This window comes from Miscanthus floridulus, chromosome 8, assembly GCF_019320115.1.
Source record: "Miscanthus floridulus cultivar M001 chromosome 8, ASM1932011v1, whole genome shotgun sequence".
NCBI classification, from domain to species: Eukaryota; Viridiplantae; Streptophyta; class Magnoliopsida; order Poales; family Poaceae; genus Miscanthus; species Miscanthus floridulus.
This window is the reverse complement of record NC_089587.1, coordinates 10,326,015-10,350,953: the sequence shown is the minus strand read 5'-3', so window position 1 is coordinate 10,350,953 and position 24,939 is coordinate 10,326,015. Positions and strand designations below refer to the sequence as shown.

General features: G+C 44.4%; 3 protein-coding genes across 5 annotated transcripts; 2 read left to right on the top strand and 1 right to left on the bottom strand.

The window, feature by feature from the left end:
* The first annotated feature begins 5,777 nt into the window (after positions 1-5,777).
* Positions 5,778-9,120, top strand: LOC136471087 (putative adagio-like protein 2). Of its 3 annotated transcripts, none has more exons than XM_066468820.1 (3): positions 5,980-6,116; positions 7,234-7,759; positions 7,946-9,120. In XM_066468820.1, exons 2-3 carry the CDS (start codon positions 7,542-7,544, stop codon positions 8,631-8,633), a joined length of 906 nt encoding a protein of 301 aa, XP_066324917.1. In that variant the 5' UTR covers positions 5,980-6,116; positions 7,234-7,541; the 3' UTR covers positions 8,634-9,120. The 3 variants fall into 3 exon arrangements, with proteins under 3 accessions (XP_066324916.1, XP_066324917.1, XP_066324918.1); XM_066468821.1 differs by having other exon boundaries at positions 5,994-6,116; positions 7,154-7,759; XM_066468819.1 differs by lacking the exon at positions 7,234-7,759 and having other exon boundaries at positions 5,778-6,116.
* A 2,132-nt stretch (positions 9,121-11,252) lies between these two features.
* LOC136475687 (putative adagio-like protein 2) lies at positions 11,253-16,904 on the top strand. The gene is made up of 2 exons (XM_066473278.1): positions 11,253-11,691; positions 14,703-16,904. Exons 1-2 carry the CDS (start codon positions 11,459-11,461, stop codon positions 16,300-16,302), a joined length of 1,833 nt encoding a protein of 610 aa, XP_066329375.1. The 5' UTR covers positions 11,253-11,458; the 3' UTR covers positions 16,303-16,904.
* An 805-nt stretch (positions 16,905-17,709) lies between these two features.
* Positions 17,710-20,992, bottom strand: LOC136475688 (uncharacterized). Its single transcript, XM_066473279.1, has 3 exons — positions 20,437-20,992; positions 18,630-19,616; positions 17,710-18,090 (listed from the first exon to the last, which is right to left on the bottom strand). Exons 2-3 carry the CDS (start codon positions 19,559-19,561, stop codon positions 18,048-18,050), a joined length of 975 nt encoding a protein of 324 aa, XP_066329376.1. The 5' UTR covers positions 19,562-19,616; positions 20,437-20,992; the 3' UTR covers positions 17,710-18,047.
* Positions 20,993-24,939: the final 3,947 nt, after the last annotated feature.

The following is a 24,939-nucleotide window of genomic DNA, read 5'->3' as shown; positions in this document are numbered from 1 at the left end:
TGGCGAACAAAAAATAGTCGCCACACTTTTCGCAAAGAAAATAAGGTAATTACATGTGGAGTGGAGTACATGGATAAAAAAGTTTAGCAAGCTAGAGCTGCGTCTGAAACCAAATACAAAGCACCTACAACTTATTTCGCTACACTTATGTTCACCTTAATTTAATTTAGAGTAAAGTGCACCCTGGGTCCTCAAACTTTTGGCCCCTTCCCATTTGCGTCCTCAAACTTTCAAAGCAACTATCTAGGTCCCTCATCTTTTGCCACGACGCATGGACGGTCCAAAGTCAGCCACACCAGCCGTATAATCTGACGTGGTCGTGCCACCGTGGCTGATGGAATCTCAAGGCATTGTATTTTATCAAAAACCACCCCTCGAACGTTGTCTCCGTCACTCCCAACTCCACCCGCTCTCTCCCCCAATTTTCTTCAACTGGGATAGAAGACGAGGCCGGGGCGGGGCGGCGACGAAGTCGCGAGCAGGGAGCAGTGAACGCGAAGGCAGGAGTTCGTCGATGCCAGCAAGCTCCGTGTTGGGTGCCGCCCGGCCGCACAGATTGCGGCGTGGCCGCACCATGTCAGGCCAGCGACGACCTAAAGCGAAAGCAACACCAATCTATGGTAAGTGTCGCTCTATCGCTATAGTGAATGGTACCTATTGCAGTCGTTTTGGGGCCGTAGTAGTTGGTCTAGTAGGCAGCAAACTGTTTTGGTGGATATGCTCTGGTTCTGTTTTTAATTTTAGGGTTGATTTTCATTCTTTAGGGCATGACGATGAAGAGTTTTCAGTGGAAGTGCATCATGGGGGATTTTTCTGTGGGTCTGGTGTGGATCGGGTGTACCTGGATGGCAAGGTTGATTGGTTTGATCATATCAAAGTGCAGTACTGGTCTTTTTATGCAGTAGATGAGATATTAGTGGTGCTAGGTTATGATCTGGGTGTCCCGGTGTATTGGTTGTTGCTTGATATGGACTTGTCAACTGGTTTGCATTTGATTGAATCGGATAAAGAAGCACAAATAATGAAGCAAGTTGCATTTAAGGTCAAGAACTATGTGCTTTATATGGACCATTACAATACAACTGATAGCAACAACTGGGAGGACATTGTGTTCAATCCAATTGCAACCTTACCCAAAGTGATTAGTCCTACAAAGGTGCCTGTCCCTCCTAGTACAGATGCTGATGATGGTGATGATACTGAAGGCAGTCCAGAAGTGGATTTTGTTGACAGTGACTATGAAGTTGATGATGATGATGATGATGACCTATTTTTTATAATATTGATGAAGGGGTGTTTGATGGGGGTGTAGCAAAGGGCATAATAGTCAGAGCAGGGAGCAAAAGAAATGCCCCAACTGGCACAGACAAGGACTCAGTAGGCAAAGAATGGGATGAGTTGAATTCTGATGAAGAAGAATTGGAGCTACCAAAATCTGATGAAGAGGGTCAGGCTGGGCAAAACATGAGAAGTTTCAGACCAGAAGATTTGTAGAACCCAATTTTCAAAGTTGGTATGAAGTTTGACTCAGTGGAGGTGCTTAGGAAGGCTATTACTGAGTGCAGTATAAAGAATAGAGTGGAGATAAAGATGCCTAAGAATGATAGGACCAAAATCAGAGCTTATTGTGATGAACAGTGTCCATGGTTCTTGTTTGCTTCATTTGACAGAAAGGTGAACTGTTTCTTGATCAAGACTTATGTTGGGAATCACACCTGCTAGAAGAAATAGGTACTAAAAAGGTGTACTGCAGCATGGCTAGCCAAGAAGTACATAGATAAGTTCAGAGCTGATGAGAAGATGACTTTGACAAATTTTGTAAGGATAGTGCAACTGGAGTTAAATTGGACCCCATCTAGGAATAAGGTGTCTAGAGCTAGGAGACTAGCATGGAAGATGATATATGGAGATGAAGTGCAGCAGTTTAGTGACTTATGGAACTATGGGCAAGAACTCAGGAAGACTAATCCAAGCAGCACTTTATATTTGAAAATGCTTGATGGATGTTTCAGTTCACTGTATGTCTCATTGGATGCATGCAAGAGGGGATTTTTAAGTGGATGCAGGCTTGTCATATGTCTTGATGGTTGCCACATCAAGACTAAATTTGGGGGTCAGTTGCTAACAGCTGTAGGAATTGATCCTAATGATTGTATCTATCTTGTAGCAATGGTAGTGGTTAAGGTTGAGTGCCTGGCTTCTTGGAACTAGTTCTTAGAAAACCTGAAAGAAGACCTTGGAATAGAGAACACTACACATTGGACCATCATGACTGATAAACAGAAAGTTTTAATCCCTGCTGTGCAGCAAACTTTTCCTGACTCAGAACATAGGTTCTATGTTAGGCACCTCTACTCCAACTTCCAAGGTCAGTTCAAAGGAGAAAACCTGAAGAATTAGCTTTGGGCTTGTGCAAGGGCAAGTACAATGCCAAGATGGAACCAAGAGATGGACAAAATGAAACTGCTCAACAAAGATGCCCATGCTTGGTTAGAGAAAATGGCCCCAGCCACTTGGGTAAGGGCATTTTTCAGTGAGTACCTAAAATGTGATATTCTGCCCAATAATAACCGTGAAGTGTTTAACAGGTACATATTAGATGCTAGAGAACTTCCCATCTTGAGCATGCTGCAAAGGATCAAGGGATAGCTCATGAGCAGGCACTACAACAAATAGAAAGAAGTAACCATGCATTGTAGTCACTGTGGAGAACTTGGGCACAACTCAACCACTTGTGCTAGGAAGAAAGTAGGAGAACCAGCAGCGAAGAAGTCAAAGAAAGCTACTCCTACTACAGTTGAGCCAGATCAACAGCCAAGTGAACAACCTGCCACTGTCCAGGTTTGTGCACAGCCAACCCAAAGCAAAAATGTATCATTATATGAAACTCATCTGTCATGTTTTTCAGGAGGTGAACCTGCAGGAAAGTGAAACACAACCACTTATGTCAACTTTGGAGAATCCAATGGCATCACAGTTGTTTGATGAGGCAACACCTTCTTCCCAACATCTTCCACTTTTTCCCCCCTTTGTAAGACTACTAATTGGATCCCATTTGTGCAGGCTACCCAAACTGTTAGGCAAACTGCAGTGAGATAGCCTATTCTAGATTCTACCTACCTCAGCTCCTACCTCCCATCAGCAAGACACATGCCACTTACAACAACATCCAAGATTGTGAGGGCCAGCAGGATAACTATAGAGAAGAAGAAGGGAGGCAAGTCCAAGAAAGGGACAACTGCAGAGAAGTGAAGATAGTGTACCGTCATACTTTTGTATATGATAAATAGTTGGCTTTTGTGAAGCAGCTATAGTTTTCTTTTGTCCAGCAGCAAGGCTGCCTTTTGTCAAGCAACAATGGTTGCCTTTTGTGCAGTGATCATAGTGGACCAAATATGTCATATGCAAACAGTCTAGTTGTAGTTTCATGGTCATAGAAGGAATGGCCTAAACTATGTTAGTTGATTGCAGTGACTGCAAACATGTTCCGGTTAATGTTATGTTCATCTGGTATGTTCCAATTAATGGTATTTTCATCTGTCATTCAATCGGCTTGTGTCAATTGGACGAGGGAATTACATTTACATCATTCTCTTGCAAAAATAGAAAGTAAAACAACCTTACATTCACAGAAATTGCAACAGAACTCAAATTGACTGAACATTACTCTTAACTGCACATAAAACACAGGTTTTACATAACATTTCAACTCATGATTAACATGATGGATAAGGTGACACTTTTACTTGACTAACATGATTACTACACCCACAACAACAAACACAGCAACAACTACAAGGCACACTGCTGCTATTTTTCCTATGTCTATCAACTTCTGTTGCTTCTCATCTACTCTATCAGCTCCATTCTTCATAGACACAACATCATCAAGCAAAGGTGCCAATTCAATCTTGTTTGCTTCAACTAGTCCCTCAAGCCGTCCAATTGCAATCCTGATCTGCTCAATTTCAGGCAAGGATTCCTCAGGCCTAATGATGGCCACAGCAGTCCCAGTCTTCTCAATATATCCCTTGGCAATCAACATTTTCTCGTACTTGTTGGCAAATAGATACCATGGGCAAGTTCCAGGCACCTGCAATTGATATAGGAGGGTTCAACCAAATCAAAATGAGGAGAAAGCTACTGGTACAGGGAGGGTTGAACCTTGGGGCTTACATCTCTCTCATGAAGCCGGTACTTGAAAAAGATGGCTCTCGGGACCTTGATCCTGGACCACAAGTGAGCTCCATGATCTCCTCGCCACATTTGGGGCAGGGCACAAGCAGCAGCCTCGTGTGCTTCCCGAATTTGGGGGCTACAATCCCCTACGCCGACGACGAGCCACCGAACGTCATCGCAGAATGCGTGCCGCGAACCGGAGGAAGTGAGCGGCAGGTAGCAAGCGGCGGGCAGCGTGCGGCCGACGATGAGCCAAGAACCCTAACACTTAGAACGAATAGGGAAGACAATGGCTGGAGTTGGGAGTAAGGAACAAAGCGAGCGAGGGTTTTTTTTGCTAAATTGGCATGGGCTCAGCTTCCATCAGCCACGGTGGCACGGCCATGTCGGATTATGTGGCTGGCGTGGCTGACTTTGGATCGTCCATGCGCTGCGGCAAAAGATGAGGGACCTGGATAGGGAAGAGGCAAAAGTTCGAGGACCCTGGGTGCATTTTACTCTTTAATTTACATGTGTTGGACACCAATCTATCCCCAACGCAGATAGATTGAGGTGTGATATATGAGCATCCCAAATGAAGACCCTAATACACGTAATTTTTTTTTGAATCAAATACACGTGAATTAGGATGGCAACAAACGTACATACGTAAGGTGTGGTGATACTGGAACGAGATCCCCTGCAGTCACTCCAGTCGACTTGTCTCTGCAGTCGTGATCCGTCTATTTCAGATCTAACCGTGACTCAGGAAACCGTTAATTTCAGATCTAACCGTGACTCAGGGAACTTACCTGTTCTAACGGGCCAGCAGCCGGCCCATCAGCCCATGGACGCCGGCGCGAGGCATCCACCAAGCCACCGTCGCAAAGCTCAGGCGTCGTCGCCGCGAACGATGCGTGTCGCCGCTCTGTGACTAGGCGTGTCGACCTTCCCCACCTTGCCGCTGACAGCTCCACCATCGCTGGATGCGCTCCGCTTGTGCAGGATCTGGTGGGCGCTGATCTGGAGGGCGCGTAGCTGCCGGCGCTCGACGGAGCAGGGCCATGGCCACCTACGCGCGCCGAGCTGGAGGGCCGCGCGGCCGTCGGCGCTCGACGGAGCAGGGCCACAGGCGCCGTGGCGGAGTAGGACCGCGGCAGCGAGAATCTCCGGCCACGGCATCGAGCCAGGCCTTGCAGGAGAGACAGAGAGGATAGAGGAGTGGCAGCACCAAAAGAGCGACGAGGACCTTGCAGCACCAAAAGAGCAGGTCGTGGCACTGGCGACGGCGGCGGCGACGAGCTGCAGCGACGCCGAAGACGGCGGGCGGCGGCGTAGCCTGTGGGCTTAGATGGGCCATCGTAACCCACCCGTATGGCCTGTTAGATGAGCTTTGCAAGCTTTACCATTGATCCTAACGGACGTAGTAGATACGAGTGACTGTAGAGAAAAGTGGATGCGCAGAGGATCTCGTTCCGGTGATACTACTGACTGTATTTGGCAAGCGACTACATGTGCTCTTTAAAGCTTGGCTGGCCATAAGCACATTCAGAGCAGGACGATCGCAGCCCTCAGCCAGTCCTGAACCGTAGATCCGACGGCCTCACCCAACCCTCCGGCCATGCACGCCGCATTATAAACCGGCCATCTCGCCCCGCTCCGACCACAACACTAGCGGCGCGCCAGCCCCGGGCATGTGCTAGTGTTCTCGCGGCGATGGAGTGGGGCAGCGCCTCCGCCGGCGGAGGCCGCGGCGATGAGGAGGAGGAGGAGGAGGAAGTAGAGATCGACTCCTTGGCCGGGGGCCCGGGGTTCTCGGTGGCCATGAAGGGCGTGCTGAGCGCCTGCGGCATCGTGGTCTCCGACGCGCTCGAGCCCAATTTCCCCGTCATCTACGTCAACCGCGGGTTCGAGGTCGCCACCGGCTACCACGCCGCGGAGGTGCTCGGGAGGAACTGGTGAGCCGCCGCTTAATTAACCTGCATGCTCCAGCTTCGATTCCATAACCGCGTGTTTTTCAATTCGATCTCGTTGGTCCGTGGTGATGTGCGGGGGCGGGAGATTAGTTTGTTATTTGATTTGAGGAGCCGGAGGCGGGAGTTTAAACTCTTATATAATCCATCAAATTGTTTTCTTGGAGTGGGAATCTAAGATGGAAACAACTCTTTATCTCTTTAGATTTTGTATATACTAGCATAAGTAGTTGGGGAGAATATTTTTAGGTTCTTTATTTACAATTCTTCAGACTATCTGAAAGGAAAATGATCAATTTGCCCTGAATGTTTCCCATGTGGCAAGTATCCCTTGAGAGTTGTTGGAGCTGATTTGTTTTTTCTTCAACAGTGTGGGTTTAGCCGTTTATTACTGAAGCTAGTTTCTAATATAGGTTAAAACGAGGTACAAATGATAACTTACGGTTAGTGGTAGCCTATTGTTCCTGATACTGTTTCGGAGAATCATTTTGACAAGGAACAATCTGGGTTTGCTTAATTGTTCATTTTTGTGCCTTTTGCCTTTCGCCTTTCTAAAAAATGTTCATTTTTGTGCTACCAATCTGTATGTAACTCCTTTTTTTCTTAAAAAAAAGAAATAAAGAAAATTGTATATGCTGGCACCTGGCAGTGATCTTTATTTAGTATTATTATGGGAAACTAGCTTAGTAACTAGGAATCTAGAATTGATGCATGGAGTTTGCTAGATAGAAGTGCCCGCTGTTTGGTGTCTATTAGTAGCCAGAGAAGAGAATATCATGAATTGTTAGTTAGCTTATCGATCAAGGACTTGTGTGAAGATTGAGGCCGAGAATTTTAATCTATTGCTACAGTTGTTGAACGTCCTACTGCCAACTGTTCTGTGTCACATATGTTCCTTTTCTAGTTCAGTCTTGCAACAACAAATTGCAGATAGAATTGTACTTCACTAATATGTTCCTTTTTGCACATATATGCTTCGTGTCATCTGACTGCAAACTGCACCACTTCCTCTTGGTCTGCAGATTGCTGTTGTAAATAGATTTTTATTGGCACCTTTTATAGAAAGACGTACACTAATACCTGACTGTGTTGATGATGCTAGAGGTTGTTGGTGGTGCTAACAAGACCAGACTCCTGCTCTGCTACCTTAGATAAAAGTCATATCCATCCTGGTGGCCACAGTATACTACCAGTGGTTCTAGCAACTAAGTTGGTTCAGAGACCTTATAGAAATGCCTTAAAGGGTTTCAATTAATATATGAGAATGTAGACCTGGGGTTGGATTGCTTGAAAAGTTTAGACGAAAGCAGAGAAATCTTTAGTTGCCATGAAAATCATACTAATTGGGAATTAATTAATGGTAGAAACTAGAAATAACCAGATTATTTATGGTGGCCTTCAGTACCAGTCATGTGGATCAGACATCTAAGCCACACTAAATGTAATCTAAAGCACATCAGGGAACTTCTAAATATAGATTGCTTGTCACTGAGTTCATTGGAGGCTTTGGAAGGAACGCAACCGGCAGGTTTTCAATGGGTCTTTCGACACAGCGCCCACCATCGTGCTACACTGCTACCCAATCTGGGAGGAGATCACACCGCTTGGGTGCAAGCGGGGTATCAAAGGTTGCACTCTTCCATGTGTAATAGTTTTTGCATGCATAGGTCACTTTCTGATCTGTTTGTTTGTAATAGCCAATTTCGAACACAGTGACATTCAGGCTCTTTTTCTAGCCTGGACATATACTGAACTCAGTGCCAGGCATGTTTTAGAGGGAAAAAAACTTATGCCTCTTTTTTTTTCTGTTGCAGCCGATTCCTGCAGTGCAGAGGACCATTTGCTCAGAGCAGGCATCCCCTTGTTGACGCAGCAGTTGTTACTGAGATTCGGAGATGTTTAGAGGAAGGGTTAAAGTTCAATGGCGACGTGTTGAATTTTAGAAAAGATGGTTCTCCGTTCATTGCAAGGCTGCAGTTGACGCCCATGTACGGATACGGAGATGGAATAATAACACACTACATGGGCATGCAGTTTTTCATCGATTCTCACGTTGATCTGGGGCCGTTGCCGTTGCTGCTGCCGTCGCCGTCGCCGTCGCCGTCGCCTGGCTCTGTAACAGTGGAACTCGCGAGGTCCACATGGATTGCACCTGGCAGCAGTAGCTCTGACGAGCCACCAGCTTCCTTGCCGGAGGCCGCCGGGGATGATGCAGGGCCGACGGTGGGCGAGGCCGCCAACGTGGAGGCGGCGGCGACCGCGACGGTGACCGGAGGAAATTCGTGCGGCCGCTTCGATCGTCGGGCGATCGCGTTGCTGACAGACACGAGCCCGCGCAGTGACCGTCGAGTGGAGGAGGAGGAACTCTTCGGGTGCGAGAGGGAGTGTCATGCTGATAAGTCCCTGGCGACTCAGCTCCGGCAAGCTCGAACAGAGAAACGACGCCCGCGAGGACAGGAGAGGTCCGCTACCGCCTCCAACAAACGCTTGCTTGGCGACTGACTGAACTCAAGTCGCCTCCGCCAGCGCGCAAGCCTGCAGTCTGCCTGGTATGGTATGGTGTATATGGTATATGGACCATATGGTACATGGTACATGGTACATGGTATGGTAAAAGGTCCAGAGCTTGGGCACGTTCTCTTGGATTTGAGCCCGGCAACCGGCATGCCAAGCCACTAATTTTGGTCTTCGTTTGATTGGAGGCCCAATTTTGGCAGCCAAAAAGAATATTTGGTCGGGGCAACGCTTTCTCAAGCAGTTTGCTTGCAAGATCTGGGCGACCAAAACAGCCGCCTCAATTTGGCTTTCACATGCTCATGCATGGCTGACGTGGCCACTTCTGCTTGGATGCATTTAATGTTTCAATGCACTCCTACTATTCATAGTCTTATTACTTCAAATGATTGTACGAGTACAGTATCTCTTAAATTAAATCTGGTATAACATATTCGTTGTAATTAAATCTTCGATTCAAGATCCATGTTTGATATGTTGATCATTTAATTAAAACATTAATGATTTATGGGTCCCATGTCACAGTAACCTATCCAATAAATCTGTATCCGAATCTGTCTAGTCAACAACCGGTTGCTTTAGCCCCTCCCAATAACCAGATTTCTTCTATGCACTTACACTGTCCTATAGCTATATTTACACTATCTTATTACTATATTTACAATGATTTTTTAATATAATTTATTGGACAGAGTGATGTAATTTGATGATAACACAAGATCCCAAACAAATAAATACCAAATTTCCAAAAAAAAAATGTACAAATTTTTTTTATGGATTCCACATATCAGAGAAATATATATCAAATTGTTCGCAAATATCATCAAATTGTTCACAACCTTACGAATCTACAGATGGAAGAAAGGTCATGGCACTCCATCCACACGATGTCGACGGGGACGCCGGCCGCGCGCGAACGACGGCCTCGGGCGATCGGGCGACAAACGAACGCAGCTTGCACGCTTTCCTTTAATCTTTGCTTTGTTACTACCTGCTTTTGTCATTGTTTTTGTTTTTTGCATGAGACGTGGCAGTCCTGTGTGTATTGTGCAATGTACGCTGTATGGTATACTAGGCTATTCTTTTGTCACAGTTCTGTACATGCATCCTTGTTTGTGAAACCTCTTTCCGAAAGCAAACAAGACAAACGCAGCCGCATCGGGAGGCAGGAGGCAGGAGGCAGGAGGCAGCCACAAACGAACGCAGCAGCCGCATCGGGATCGGGCGGCAGGAGGCAGCTACCCGTACCAATCCTAAGCCCAAAAAAAAAAAAAAAAACTCGGCCTACGGTGGGCAGACAGTCCCCGCAACTTTGTGCTTAAGGAATAAGACTTTCTCACGCAGGTCGAGAAAACCCTCGAACACCGTATCCCGCCCTTACACAGGGGCCCGTTACCCTGTGAGTGGGCCGGTCCGTTGCCTGTGCTTTGGGAAAGTCGAGACAGACGAGGGGATTTTTTTAGTGGGTGCCGGAAATTCTGCCCACAGCGGGCCTTGAACTCCGGTCGGCAGGCAGAGGCCTTAAGCCTCACCTCCTGGCCAGTCGAGCCGAAGCTCATCTCCCAAAAAAAAAACGGTTGTTACCTGGACGCAAAACAACCGGTTATCGATTAGCAAATCTGTATCCAAATATTGGCGTGGCTACAAGCAGAGACTCTGTAAAATAGATCTTTAGAAACTAGGATTTAAAGGATATGTAAAATAGATAGCCTTCCAAATAATTGAAGCACCGTAACAGTCTCTTCAAAAGTTCAGCCGCTATCTATATTTGATTGGACACGTCAACAGATGAGATTTTTCTCCGTCAAAATCGGACTGCGTGCAGACGGGAATAGCCAAGGTCGAGGCGAATGGCGAGCGGAGCCCCCTCGCCAATTCTACCGACCTATAAAACCGGAATAGAGGACTCGGCATTTTGGAAATTGGTACTGTTGGAGGCGTTTTTTTTTTTTTTTTTTGCCCACAAACTCAAAATCGGACTGCATGGAGAACTTTAATGAGTCTCGCCGAGATGCTCTCCAAAGATATATACAAGCTCTGCTTTTATTTTTTGGCTATATATGGCTTGATTTGGCTGCAGCCAAATTTTGGCTACGGCTTGTGTGGAGCAACAACCAAACAAGCCCAAAGATAAAAAAAAAGGAAATAGTGTCAGGCAAGGTTTTGGGTAGAGAGGACTTTAGAAGATTTCTGTGTTTATATATAGAAGAGGTTATTTTGAGGTCTAAATTATAAGTTTTTCTAATTTTATTGGAGAGTCAAAACATTTCAAGTTTGACCAAAATTTTAAAAAGAATTACAAAAAATTATGATATTAAATAGATATACTATAATTAATGAAAAATCTAATAATACTTATTTGATATCATAAATGTTATTATTTTCTTATATAAATTTGATCAAACTTGAGAAAAAAGTTGAAATGATTTATGATTTTGGATGGAGGGAGTAAAATACTTTTCTTCAACCTTTTATGTACACGCACCCTCAGAATCAGAAGGATGATCGCAGCCGTCCACCCTCTCTGCCCCGGAGATCCGACGGCGCAGATCGGCCACGGGGCGCTGCGTCTTCCCAAACGCCTCGCCTCGCCGTCGTCGTCCACTCGTTCGTCGCTGCCTCCTCCACCACCACCTCCCAGTAGTCCAGTGCCGCCGCCTTGCCCTCCCCCCGATTACCCCCCGCGGTTAACCTCTCCAATCCGGTCCCGCCGCGGTATAAATCCGGCCTTGTCGCCCCGCACCCTTCGTCGCACCCCGCTCCGACCACAACCCTAGCGGCGCGCCCCGGCATGGGCTAGGGTTCCCGCGGCGATGGAGTGGGACAGCGATTCTGACGGCGGCGGCGGAGATGACGAGGAGGAGGAAGAAGAGGTCCGCCCCGGGGGCGCGGGCCCGGGCTTCTCGCTGGCCATCGAGGGCGTGCTGGGCGCGTGCGGCATGGTGGTCTCCGACGCGCTCGAGCCCGACTTCCCCATCATCTACGTCAACCGCGGGTTCGAGGAGGCTACCGGATACCGCGCCGAGGAGGTGCTCGGGAGGAACTGGTGAGCCGACTGACACGCTCCTGCTTCGATTCGATCACCACGTGTTTCAATTCAAGCTCGTTGGTCCGTGGTGATGCGCGGGGGCTGGGGATTTGTTCGTTGCTAGAGGAGGCGCTTGGGGGCGCGGATAGTTAGTTGATCCACCACGGGAAGTTATTTAGCGTGCTTGTTGCTGTTTCGTGGTGACTTCAGTCTTCAGCAACCATAGGTAATATTTGGATTTGTAATGGCTGTCTGGAATCAAATCGGGGTGCTGTTTAGCTGCTTTGCTAGGTTGAATTGCTAACAGGCAGTTTTCTTTCTTTTCTAGTGTTAGCTTAAGCTTTGTGAACCGCAGCAATCAAGGGTTCCATTTCCATGAACTACTGCAGCAACTAGAGTCTTGACGGTGTTTGGTTTATGGGCCTGCTTGGTTGGCTTCCAATTCTTGCCCAACTAAAATCATGGCAAGCCAAAACTTTTAGTCATTAATTGGTTCATTGCCAACGAATTGGCACACCAATGTTTATGGCCAAAGTTTTGGCAAGTCTCTAGAAACTTCTTAAACTGCATAAGAGAGAAAAAGTGTTTCTACTATTTGTTACGGCACTTAACCAAATGCACACCTATGTTTTTGGCTATACAACGTATCCTACAACCCATAGAGGCCGAAGCATCTGCATTGTTGCTGGCAGCTAAACTTGCTGCTGCAATAAATGTCCAAAGACCAGTCTTTATAACAAACAATGAAGTTTTGGCGACTGCGGCAAACATGAGGGACCTCCTCCATAATCCTGGTCACTGCGGCCAATCCTAGCAGACTTTTCAGCTAGCACAGCGAACATGATGCATTCTATCATTAAAATTGAGATGCAAATTCAGTAGCTGACAATCTCACAAAAAAAGCAAGGCAGGCTGCAATTCCTAGTTCTTGTTTGTTCTCTTTTGAGTCTTGAACACATTCTAGAAATTGTACTATCCAGATGGCTCTGGAAAACTTTCAATGGGGCAATTTTTGCCCCATCTCTGTATTTTGTATTTAAGCTTTGAATGAAATTTACCTTTCAAAAAAAAAGTTTGGTTTGCCATGATTTTGGTTGGTCAAGGATTGGAAACCAACCAAGCAGCCCATGACATGTTGCTTCTAGATTCTCCTTAGAGAAAGAGTAGTTTTCAAAAATTGGTTGGCCCAAGTTTTCAAAAATTGGTTGGCCCAAATCAGTTTTAACTCCTTTTTTCAACACGAGGCAACCCCATTTCCATTAGCTTGTAACGGAAATACAGAGAGTTTTGATGAAAGATGTAACAGAGAAGGACCAGATGAAGGATTGGCATAACAGAAACCCGAATAGAAGGCTGGCTCGACACAGAAATAAATTTTAACTCCTAATCCATCAAATTGTTTGCTAGGGAGTGGGAATCTAAGATGAAAACAACCCATTTCTCTCTTTACATTTTATCCTAGCATAAGTAGCGAGGGAGAATATTTTTGGTCTCTTTACACTTCTTCACACGATCTGAAAGGAAAATGATCAATTTGCCGCCCACAACTATGTTTCACATGTGCCAAGTATCCCTTGAGAATTGATGGAGCTGGTTTGTTTTTCTTCAACAGTGTGAGTTTAACTGTTTACTGAAGCTAGTTTCTATTTTTCTAAAATATATTTCATAGGTTAAAACGAGGTTCAAATGATAACTTTGGTTAGTGGTAGCCTGCTGTTCCTGGATCTGTTTTGGAGATTCATTTTGACAAGGAATCTGGGTTTACATGTTTTCCTTTTTTTCCCCCTATTAATCTGTATGGAACTCTTCTTTTTCTTTTCTAAAAAGAATTTATATGTTTGTATATGCTGTCAGTGATCTTTATTTTGTGTTATGGTGAAACTAGTAGCTAGAAATCTATAATGGATGGAGTTTGCTAAATAAAAGTGCCGGCTTAGTGGTTGTAAATCTTGAAGTGGTGTTAGCCTATTGATGGACTTGTGTGAAGACTAAATCAGAAATTTTAATATATTCTTACAGTTTGTTGAACGTCCTATTGCCAACTGTTCTGTTTCACATAAGTTCCTTTTGTATAGTTCAGTCTTGCAGCAACAAATTACAAATACATCGATGATATGTTACTTTTCACATATGTTTCATCTTCTGGCTCCAAATTGCACCACTTCCTCTTGGTCTGCAGATTGTTGTTGAGAATTTTATTGGTATCTAAGATCCACTCAGCATGCTGACCAACTTACGCTTTTGTGTAAAAGGGTTGACCTGGGGTTGGTGTTATAGACTGTAGTCTAGAAGCCTCATATGTTGGTCTAACCCACCCTCAACAACAAAGGTGGGACTAAAGCCCCACAATCTCACATAAACACACACAAGGGCCACAATGGGCCAAATTTAAACTTGCCCAGATGTCACAAGAAAGACTTAGTAATACCTGACCAGCACGATGCTAAAGATTGTTGGTGGCTCCAGCAAAACCGGAATCTTGCTCTGTTATCTTAAATAATAAGTCATATGGTGACCACAATATATTGCCAGTGGTAATAGTAGCTAAGTTCTTTTAGAGACCAAATAGAAATGCCTTAAGGGGTTTTAATTGATATATGTAGACCGGGGGGTTGGATTGCTTGAAAAGTATAGGAAAGCAGAAAAAGCTTTAGTTGCCGTGAAAATTATAGTTGGGAATTAGTGGTAGAAACTAGAAATAACTGAATTGTATATGGTGGCCTTTGGTACCAGTCATGTGGTTCAGACATTTAAGGCACACCAAATGTAATCTAACAGTATCAGCAGTAGTTGAATAATGAAAGCACACCATGAACTTCTGAACATACCTTGCTTGATTTTATTCAACTGCTAGTAGAAGAGGGTAAGCTCCATGGTTGCTAGTCTGTTGACATAATACTTTTTTTTTCTTAATATTTTATTTTTCTTTTGCTTCTGATCAAATGAAAGAATTTAGCATGCTATGTTACTCATTTTGCTAGTACGATGTTCACTTATGTCTTATTTTCTATCGTTTTGTTCTTTTGCAGCCGGTTTCTACAATGCAGAGGACCATTTGCTCAGAGGAGACATCCCCTTGTTGATGCAGCAGTTGTTACTGGGATTCGGAGATGTTTAGAGGAAGGGACTGAGTTTCAGGGTGATCTGTTGAATTTTAGAAAAGATGGTTCTCCATACATGGCAAGGTTGCAATTAACACCCATATACGGAGATGATGAAATGATAACACACTATATGGGCATCCAGTTTTTCAATGATTCTAATGTTGACTTGGGTCCGTCGCCTGGCTCTGTAACAAAGGAACTTGCGAGATCCACATGGATTTCTCCTGGCAACACTGACTCACCAACTTCAGTAGGCAAGGGTAATTTGTGGGAACATTCTAGTCTCTTTCTGCTGAGTGATGAGGTAATTTGCCAGAAGATCTTGTCTAAATTGTCACCCAGGGATATAGCATCGGTAAACTCTGTTTGCAAGCGACTTTATCACATGACAAGGAATGAAGACCTTTGGAGGATGGTTTGTCAGAATGCATGGGGCACTGAAGCTACTCGGGCCCTTGAGACCGTGGCAGGATCAAGAAGTTTGGCATGGGGCCGGCTAGCACAAGAGTTGACCACCCTTGAAGCTGTTGCGTGGAGGAAATTGACAGTCGGTGGTGCAGTGGAGCCATCTCGCTGCAACTTCAGTGCCTGTGCTGTAGGGAATCGTGTTGTCCTATTTGGTGGAGAGGGTGTTAATATGCAGCCAATGAATGATACATTTGTGCTGGACTTGAGTGCCAACAAGCCAGAATGGAGGCACATCAATGTGAGCTCAGCTCCTCCTGGTCGCTGGGGGCATACCCTATCATGCCTGAATGGATCGCGGCTGATTCTGTTTGGTGGCTGTGGGGGGCAGGGGCTGCTTAATGATGTCTTCATTTTGGATCTTGATGCACAGCATCCAACTTGGCGTGAGATTCCTGGTCTTGCACCCCCTGTACCACGGTCATGGCATAGCTCTTGCACTGTGGATGGAACCAAGCTGGTGGTTTCTGGTGGATGTGCTGACTCTGGTGTTCTTCTCAGTGATACCTACCTCCTAGATGTGACGATGGAAAAACCTGTTTGGAGGGAGATACCTGCATCTTGGTCTCCACCTTGCAGACTGGGGCACTCACTATCTGTCTACGATGGCAGGAAAATCCTGATGTTTGGTGGTCTTGCTAAAAGTGGTCCTCTAAGACTTAGATCTAGTGATGTGTTCACTCTAGATTTGAGTGACGACAAGCCTTGCTGGCGGTGCATTACTGGCAGCAGGATGCCAGGAGCTGGCAATCCTGCTGGAGTCGGCCCACCACCTCGCCTTGATCATGTTGCAGTGAGCCTTCCTGGTGGGAGAGTTTTAATATTTGGTGGGTCTGTGGCGGGTCTTCATTCTGCTTCAAAACTTTACCTCCTGGATCCAACTGAAGAGAAGCCAACCTGGAGGCTTCTGAATGTTCCAGGGCATCCTCCACGGTTCGCCTGGGGCCACAGTACTTGTGTTGTTGGAGGGACAAAGGCAATAGTTCTTGGAGGACAAACTGGAGAAGAGTGGACGCTAACTGAAATACATGAGCTTTCTCTAGCAAGTTCATTAGTCTGAAATGGGAAGGTCCCAGCAAGCTTTCCAGCTTCCTTGAAGCAATGTCTCTGGAGACCAGCTGCCTGTTCATGTGACTGAGGCTGATTATTATTTTTTCAACAGTGGGGTGCAAACAATAGGGTTGGTGAAGTGGACAACCAGACCTGATTACTTGTGCCATGCCTGGGAGTTGGCTGGTCTAGAAGTAGGAATAAGTTACCTCTGCTGTTGTTTGTATTGTCTACAATGATGAAATAGCTGGCATCCATAAGGTAATCTCAGTTGTTATCATGTTTCCAAGGGGACTGGCATTGTGTATCTGGAGCCCGCGTTCTCGTGGCGCCGCCGTCGGCGACAAGTGATGCTGTGGTCTTCTGATTTTTGATCCATCAACTGCTGCTTTCTGGAGAAGCTGTAACACTGTTGTATTTAGTTATGCTTTTGCGCCACTTTGTGCTTACTCAATTGCTGCTTTCTGGAGAAGCTGTAACACAAACACCTGTTGTATTTAATTTTGCTTTCATATCGCTTTGTGCTTACCGCAGGTGGTAGTGATGCCTATAACATTTTATTTTTAATCAGATTATCAAAGGATGAATATCAACAATCCCATCTTATCTGTACATTTATCGCACGTTAATGACTTGATTGGGGCCTGGTGCTGAATGTGAACTGCAATTGGTCTCTTTCTCTTAGCTAGGATCATGGTTTGGTGGTGGCAAACCAACAAGTGAGGTGAGGATCAAGCTGACGGCCATGTGATTATTGTCAAGAGTTTGTCATTTAATTTAATGATTTCTATCATCTTGCTATATGTTACCATGACCTGCCATTTCAGGTCGACCTGCTGCACTGCCTGATTGGCTGTTTATATGATCGATAACTGTAACCGGTCCAAACAGAGTTTTTCATTTCACCATTTGTGTCGATATCTTTTTTTTTATACATATATTGAGAGGAGAAGGGACAATGATGCGTAACAAAGGCGAGCAAGATTCAGAGGCAATGAGCTGCCCATCCTGGCAAGCCAGGCATCTTCGAGCCACTCGGTGATTCAAAGTGAACCGGAATCAAGCAGACACACCATGGGAGCAATCAGAGTCAACCGGAATCAAGCAGACACGCCATGGAAGCCATCAGAGCAAAGGCAACGGGGTTGGCAGTCTAGCACGAAAGCTCTCGATAAGCCCAGGCACAGATCAGACAGTCCAGCACGACATCTGCTTGCGAGGCAGACAGTAGCAGCTCCTTTCAGCGCTTTCCAACACGGAAGGTCGTTCACAGTTCCAGCAGCACAAGCAATCAAGCATCCATATGAAATTCAAAATTCAAAAGTTGTATTACCGTATGGGACACTCCTGAGATCTCAGCGTCTTCAAATTCAGTTTTTGAAAGAGGGTGAGAAAATCAGCATGGAAACGTCTTACGGGTGCTTGCTATAAAAGTTGGCTGTATTTCAGAGAAGCATTTTGAGATACAAGGATTTCCATGACAGGAAGCTGATCTTCAGCATTGCTACAAGATAGTAGGAAGCTAATATTTACATCAAAGAACCTAAAATGGTGAAACCTGCAGCAAATCAACAGTATGAAAAAGTTTACTGCTATCTTATCTGTACATGAAGTTTGGGCTGCCCGAGTACAACCCACAGGGTAAAGTGATTTCTTCTTTTTTTTCATTTTCAAGGAATAAAAAAAAAGAAATAGAAATGAGCAGAGGTAGAACGGTTCTGATTTTTGTTGCATCTGACATCAGCACAGCTTTCCTTAGTTGATGATCCTAGGAATGCGGCGTCCAAATCTGGGATCCCTGAATTGATGAAACAGAATGCATATCAGAGATAGGGTGCTAACTAACTCAATAAAAAGAGAATACAATTTGTTATAGACGTAAGGTATCATGTTACAAGATTTTCAAATTGTAACAGCTGTAGGCTGTAGTGTTACGATATTTTCAAAGCCATGCGCAAGATTTGGTTGTCAAGAGCTGAAAACAAACTGTGCTGTTGGTTGTCATGTTTATTGGCTATCCAGTACGCCAATAGCATGTTTCAACAGCGAGTAATCTGTAATAATAACACTACAAAGTTTCAGCCAAATGATGCCAATAATCACTGCAGGGGGATTAAAACTTTTTATGGGCTCTCTGAACCCCCCAAAACAATGCACATGGACAAGAATGTAGCCATGTAATAATCAGAAGAATTGGGCACAGTTTGAGACTGAAGAAAAAAGTGTGCAAATGGAGAACATAAATAAAAAATCATTTCTCTTGATAGTGTGCATGTCATTTTAACCATATGATCTGAGTAATAACAGACAGCAGGAAATAACACAGTGACTACAGACCTGTAATGAGCAGCCATTCTCCTTGACACAGCAGCCCTAGTCATGGCCCCCGTAACTATATATTCATCATCAATTTCATCAAATCTGATTTCTCTCATGTCAACAGATCTTGTTGGCACTTCAAGACTAAAGCTTTCTTGACTAGATCTGTTGACGTTCCTTGTTCCACTACTTCTCCTTTCCCTTGTTCTTGTCCTTCTTCGGCCTCCTCCTGTAGACCTACAGAATGCTTTGCAAAAAATGCAGGATGTCCACCAGTTTGCTCTAACCCTGTGGTAAACTTCATAGTCATCTCCAGCTTCATCATCCCCATAGTCAATGACATAATCTCCAAGAACTATACCATTCGGAACTTGTGCATGTATTGTGCTCAAGACATCTATTATGTCAGAAGACTGCTGCAAGTTCTCCCAATCAACCTGGCGAGCAGGATCAATTTCAGAAGGGCGTGAATTTGGATGTTTTTGTTGGGTGTGCTTCTGAAGCTCATGGAAGTTGCCAACATACGAGCAGCAACTCTCTTCGCAGCATCTTTTCTTCTGGTTAAGGTGCAAGCGAGCCTCATCAATAACAAACCACCCAATCACATCACCTCTACACAACGGACAAGCTGGGCGGTTATTTGCATTTGATGAAATGATATGAATGCTATTAAGGGGAGCCACAGTACGAGATGAGACTTTGACATTGGCTGGTAGGCCATGAGCGCCTTTGAACCTCTCGAGACAGTTTGAGCGAGTCTGGTCAGTGTCACATATGAAAGGTCTACAGCCCTTCTCATACGAGGTGCACCTAAGCAGTACCGCATTGTGGGGGAAATCGAGACAGATTGGGCAAGCAACATCCTCCATCCAACTTTGATCAATTTTTATGTCCAGATCAAAGGAGCTGGGCCTTATCGCCTTCTTCATTACCAAATTCCCCGAACCCATGCTGAAATTCCTAGGCTGATGTTTGGCACTACCAAAGTTATCTTCTCATGGCAACCTGCATCGATCAAGCAGCAAGAAAATTAGCCTCTCAACCCTATAGTTTAGCATGTCACATGCATTTCCCATGTGCATCAAAGCCACAGACTTCGTATATGGAAACAATATCGGCGTGTTTACATCAAAATTTAGCAGTTTTTTTATAACATTTGTGCCATATAATTAGCAAAACTAATGGTACTGGAAGCTAAACAACTAGAAGTTCGATGCAGTAGCATGGTAGCGCCTTTCCAGATCAGCCAGCCAAATTTGAAATATATGGTTGCAATTAGTTGACCTCACTAGAGAAATGCTAACACAATCAGTTATGTTCTGCAGATATGAAACACAGTACCATGTTTCAAGAAGAAAAAAACAACAACTAGCCAACTCCTCATATTAATCAGTATCCAACTCCGCCCATATTAATCAGTATCAGACAGATGCAGTTGTAACTTGTAAGTAATAACTAGTAAGTTAATCCACAGCACACCTTAAACTAAATTAAACGGGTTTCGGAGGTAGGTGAACTCAATAAAATCCTCTGAAGAAAAATACTGAATCCAAATGTCAAAACCATCGACAGGCAACAGGTTAAGAAATCGAGTGGTAATTACGAAACTTCATCCAAATCATTACCCCTAAACCCAGCCCTCCCACGGTTCCACGAATCCCAGAACAGAAGCAAAGAAGCGGATCCAATCGGGAACTATAAAGTCCACTGTATCACTGAGGAATTGCTTGAAATAAAAATAAAAAACAGAAGAACACGTGATCGGCGCACAACCGCAGACCGCTCAACAGTCGCCGAAGTGGAGGGGAGAGGGGACGAGTCGTACCGCTGCGTCCTCCTCGGGGGGCGGGCGGGCTGCTGGTGGGTGACGGGGGAGAGAGCTTGAAGAACGGACGCCGCAGAAGACGACGAGGCGGGGTGAGGTGAGACGTCTTCCTCCCTGGCGGCCAGGCCTCTCCCTCTCTCCTCTCCGTGGGTCACGACGTGACCGCCGCACCCGTCCAGGCGACCGACGGTACGGCCGCCGCAGCAGAGAGGACGAGGAGGAGCCGGGGAGAGGCGGCGGTGGACCGGTGGTCCTGCGGAGGAGGGCACGCGGACTGCGGGTGGTTCGGTTTGGTTCGCTCGATTTGTCAGCGCCGGTGGCTGGATTTTGGGAGCATTTCTCGGAGCGGGTGGAAGAGAGGAGAGGAGGGAGCGAATTCCGACTTTGGGATAGGAGGAGCCTGAATTTCTTTCTCACTGCGATTGCGTCCCGCGATGGACTTTTGGAAACACTTGAATTTCACATAGTTTTCTCTTCACTTTTCCTAATCTTTGGCTTTATACATATTAAGTTTGGCAAGGAACTATTTAGACTTTTAGAGCTTGTTTATTAGGTCTCCCGGGGCTCTGACTCCGAATGTAGCTTGAGGAGCCAAGAGCCGATGAATCCATCAAAATCAAGCGATTCCATGTGTTCTCTCTCTAGCACGTAAGCAGAGGAGGCGTAGGGGCTGTTTGGTTGCCCGTGGTCGCTCGCGTACCTCGGCTGCTGTTTGGTTTGCACGTTGGTTTTTGCCAAGGTGTGGCAGCCACTTCCCTCACCACGCAATTCCACAGCTTCGGTGACCGCGCCACACCTCGCCTGGGCACCAAACAGCCCCGTACTTCTTGAAGTCATCGTAACTAGTCTTCATGTGTTTTCTGGATCCTTTTCATTTAGAGAGAGAAAAAAAAATGATTTTTTTACTACAGTTGTAAAAACATTATCGGTAAAATATTTTGTTAGAGAGCCGATCGAACACCCAAGATACACCAAACGAGCTCTTAGTACTAGTTGGAGCAATAAAAGAGTTGTAAATGTCAAGGTTTAGCGCTTCAAGCCTAGAATTTCTAGGTAAGGTAATGTATTAACGCGCTGTTTTTAATTCTTAGGTTCCTCTTTTTCGATTATGTTATTATTATATTTGCTGCAAAACAAAAGGATATCCATCTTTTCTTCTCCTTTCTGGCTGTGATAATAAAGTTCAGTCCAACAGGGAATTGTTGCCTTTTGTTATTAGGACTTGAAAGCTTGCTTTGCCCCCCTTTGATAGGAATGGGAAATCAAACACTTAAAATGTTCACGTCTCAACAACCGTAGATGGGATATCAACTCAACATGAAAACAAAATGTACTGAGGGGGATCATGCATCATCAAATGCAACAAATAAAGGAGAGGAAATGAATATAACAAGCTGTACTGCACCAATATGTGTGTCCAACAGATGAAACATCAGCCATCAAATGCAACAGACAAAGGACAAAATAAATATAACAAGTTATCTTTTCCTTTCCAAAAAAGAAAAAAGGAATATAATATATGGGAAAGAAAAACTTATCCATGATGGTTCTACTACTACTAATACTGACCAAAGCCAACCTCCTCCACTATTAAATTGTTACTAGTTTCTGGATTTCATATCCAGATTTGTATTATCCAATTGCAGTGGCCAAGAGATTTGTTCCCGTAGCTAATCTCAACTTGTGTGATCATCACATATTTGCAATAATTTACACAGGAGACAAGATAGCTGCCTGGTCGATCAGGAAAGTGCTGTCGACGATGTCTACATCAATAATGCATTATCACGCAAAGCATGTATTTTTTTTCTTGGGAAAACTCTAGGGAAAAGCATCTAGGACAGTCCCCAAAAGCTAGTTTTTTTTTAAAAAAAAAAAGAGAGAGAGAGGAAGGCCTATTCCAATCTTCCCTAAAATGTGTTGCTGAGCTTTTGTCGAGATCGATCAGAGGTGGCATGCTAAACTCCATGATCATGATTGAGTCATCGAATTCATATAATATTCGCCAATCATTCAGAGTCCCCGTGCAGATGTTTGATGAATTAGTAGTGCCTTCATCTCAAAGATATATACATATGGATGGCATATACTATAATATAATTATGAAAACATAATCTAATTAGGCTGAAAGTACCCTCAGATGCGTGTAGTAGTTACTAAGACTAAAAAGCATGCAGTCTAAGGGCAGTTTCAGACAGTAACCTCTCTAGATTCACCACTAACTCCATCATCACCTTTTGATTTGCTTCTATAAGTTGAATGCTGTAAGATCGACGGAGAAAAGGTGAAAAGGGGAGCAAAAGAAAGTGACTTGTTGTGTGGAAAGAATCAAAAGGGTGTCAGCATATATAAGGGTGGAAAGCCATCAAGATGGGAGTCGGGGCGGTTTCTTGTTGCAGTAATCTTTGTTTGCGATGCCCCGTACGACTCTTACTGGAATTTTTTTAGAGAGAACAACTCTTACTGGAATAAACTAAAATTTCAGTGGCTCTATCATTTTATTTGTTGTGTTGTTATTCTGGATCGCTTTCGGTTTGACTTTGCATTCATAGACTTGATTTATTACTAGTTAAAAATGTGTTTTAGGCTTTGCGAGTAAATATAATAAAATCTAATTCGTCACTAGAAGCATGATGCCATTTGCAGGTTTGTGAGGACCATCATGGAGGTGGAGGGTGGCGTATTCAACAAAAGTCAACGAAAAAGAAGGCCTAAGATTCCCAGTAGGGAAATCGGCTTTGTTATTTTCCGTGAACTAATGTATGCGCCATGGCCACATGTTTACGCCTATGTGTGTCTTGCTGAAAACTACTTATCAGATGTTAAAAGCTCAGGAACTTACATGTTTTTTAAACTCAGAGCTTTTCAAACTCGCTCCCACGAGGGAGTTGAACACATGACCTGAAATACTACTGAGTATGAATGTAATAGTATTTTGGCTAGATTTAATTCGTCTTCAACTCAGTATGAATGTTTGTATTTTGGCTAAGGGCCTGTTTAGATTCCAAAAAATTTTGCGCAGTGCCCGTCACATCGAATCTTGCGGCACATGCATGGAGTACTAAATGTAGACGAAAAAAAACTAATTGCACAGTTGGGTGAGAAATCGCGAGACGAAACTTTTGAACCTAATTAGTCCATAATTAGACAATAATTGCCAAATACAAACGAAAGTGCTATAGTAGCCAAAATCCAAAAAAAATTTATCTCAACGGGGCCTAATTTTAGTGGTATAAGTGATGTGTTAATCAATAGCGAGGGATACTTGCAGCGATTTTATCAGTTTTATGAAGTGCAGGCCCAGTGTTTTAAGAAGCATTGGTAGAATTGAAGTGGGATTTGAGTGGGGTGTGAACATGCATACGTGAGTATCTGCGTTGTGTTTAAACTTTAAAGAAATGACGACCTAGCATCCCTTGTTTCATTTTCTTAGAAGAAAGTAAGCCGGATACAATCAACTTTTCATGACAGCGAGTCACAGGTGCAGTATATATGATTATATGTATCCATCATGGACTCAAAAGGAAAAAGCTACCCAAGCGTCACATCTGGGTTGGAATGGGATGTGGAGACTGATCGAGATAGGTTAACATCATGATACTCCTAACGCTGGTATTCGAACCGAATAACCTGTTTCACTCCAATGGTCCCGTTCGGCTCGCTGAATCTTAAATGAAACTGAATGAAAAACACTGTAAAAACACTGTTATTGTTGAAAAAACAAGCCGAACAAATCGAATATAGGGTAAGCCGAACGGGACCGATATCTATACTCTATACTATTAAAAGGTATTGTTAATTTTTTTCCTCGTCCCTCGGTCCGACGTTCCTCGCTCTCATCTTCTTCTTCTTCCGTCACTTACTCCCTTTATTCTCGCCTTTACGGGACGTTCCTCACTCTCATCTTCTTCTGTCACTTACTCTCTCTATTCTCGTCTTTATGGATGTACGCTCACAAGGTTGACTGGAACTGGAACACCACCTACCACTGCAGGAGACGAGTCCAGGACCTCATGTGCTACTGGGCCAGTTTGGCACCGCTCTTGCGTGCTCCGGCTCTGGCACTGTTCACGCACTGTAGCCAGAGCCGTGGGAGCTGCAAAAACGAGCTCCGCCGGCTTCGTGAACAGTGTCCAGTGAACAGTGAGACGAAAAAAATAGGAGAGAGAAAAACAACTTCAATGAACAGTGTTGCTACAGCATAGGAGAGAGAAAACGGCTTCATGAACTGTACCGGTGTCGATGAAAGCCGGAGCCGTCGGAGCCGAAACAAACGAGTCCTAAAGCTCTTAACCATTAGACTACGTACTATTTTGCAACACATATACACATTTGCTCCTATATATATATATATATATATATATATATATATATATATATATATATATATATATATATATATATATATATATATATATATATATATATATAGTTCAAGGACAAACTAAATCTAAAAAAGAAATACTCTCTCGGTCTATAAGTAAACCAATTTCTAAAGTTGTC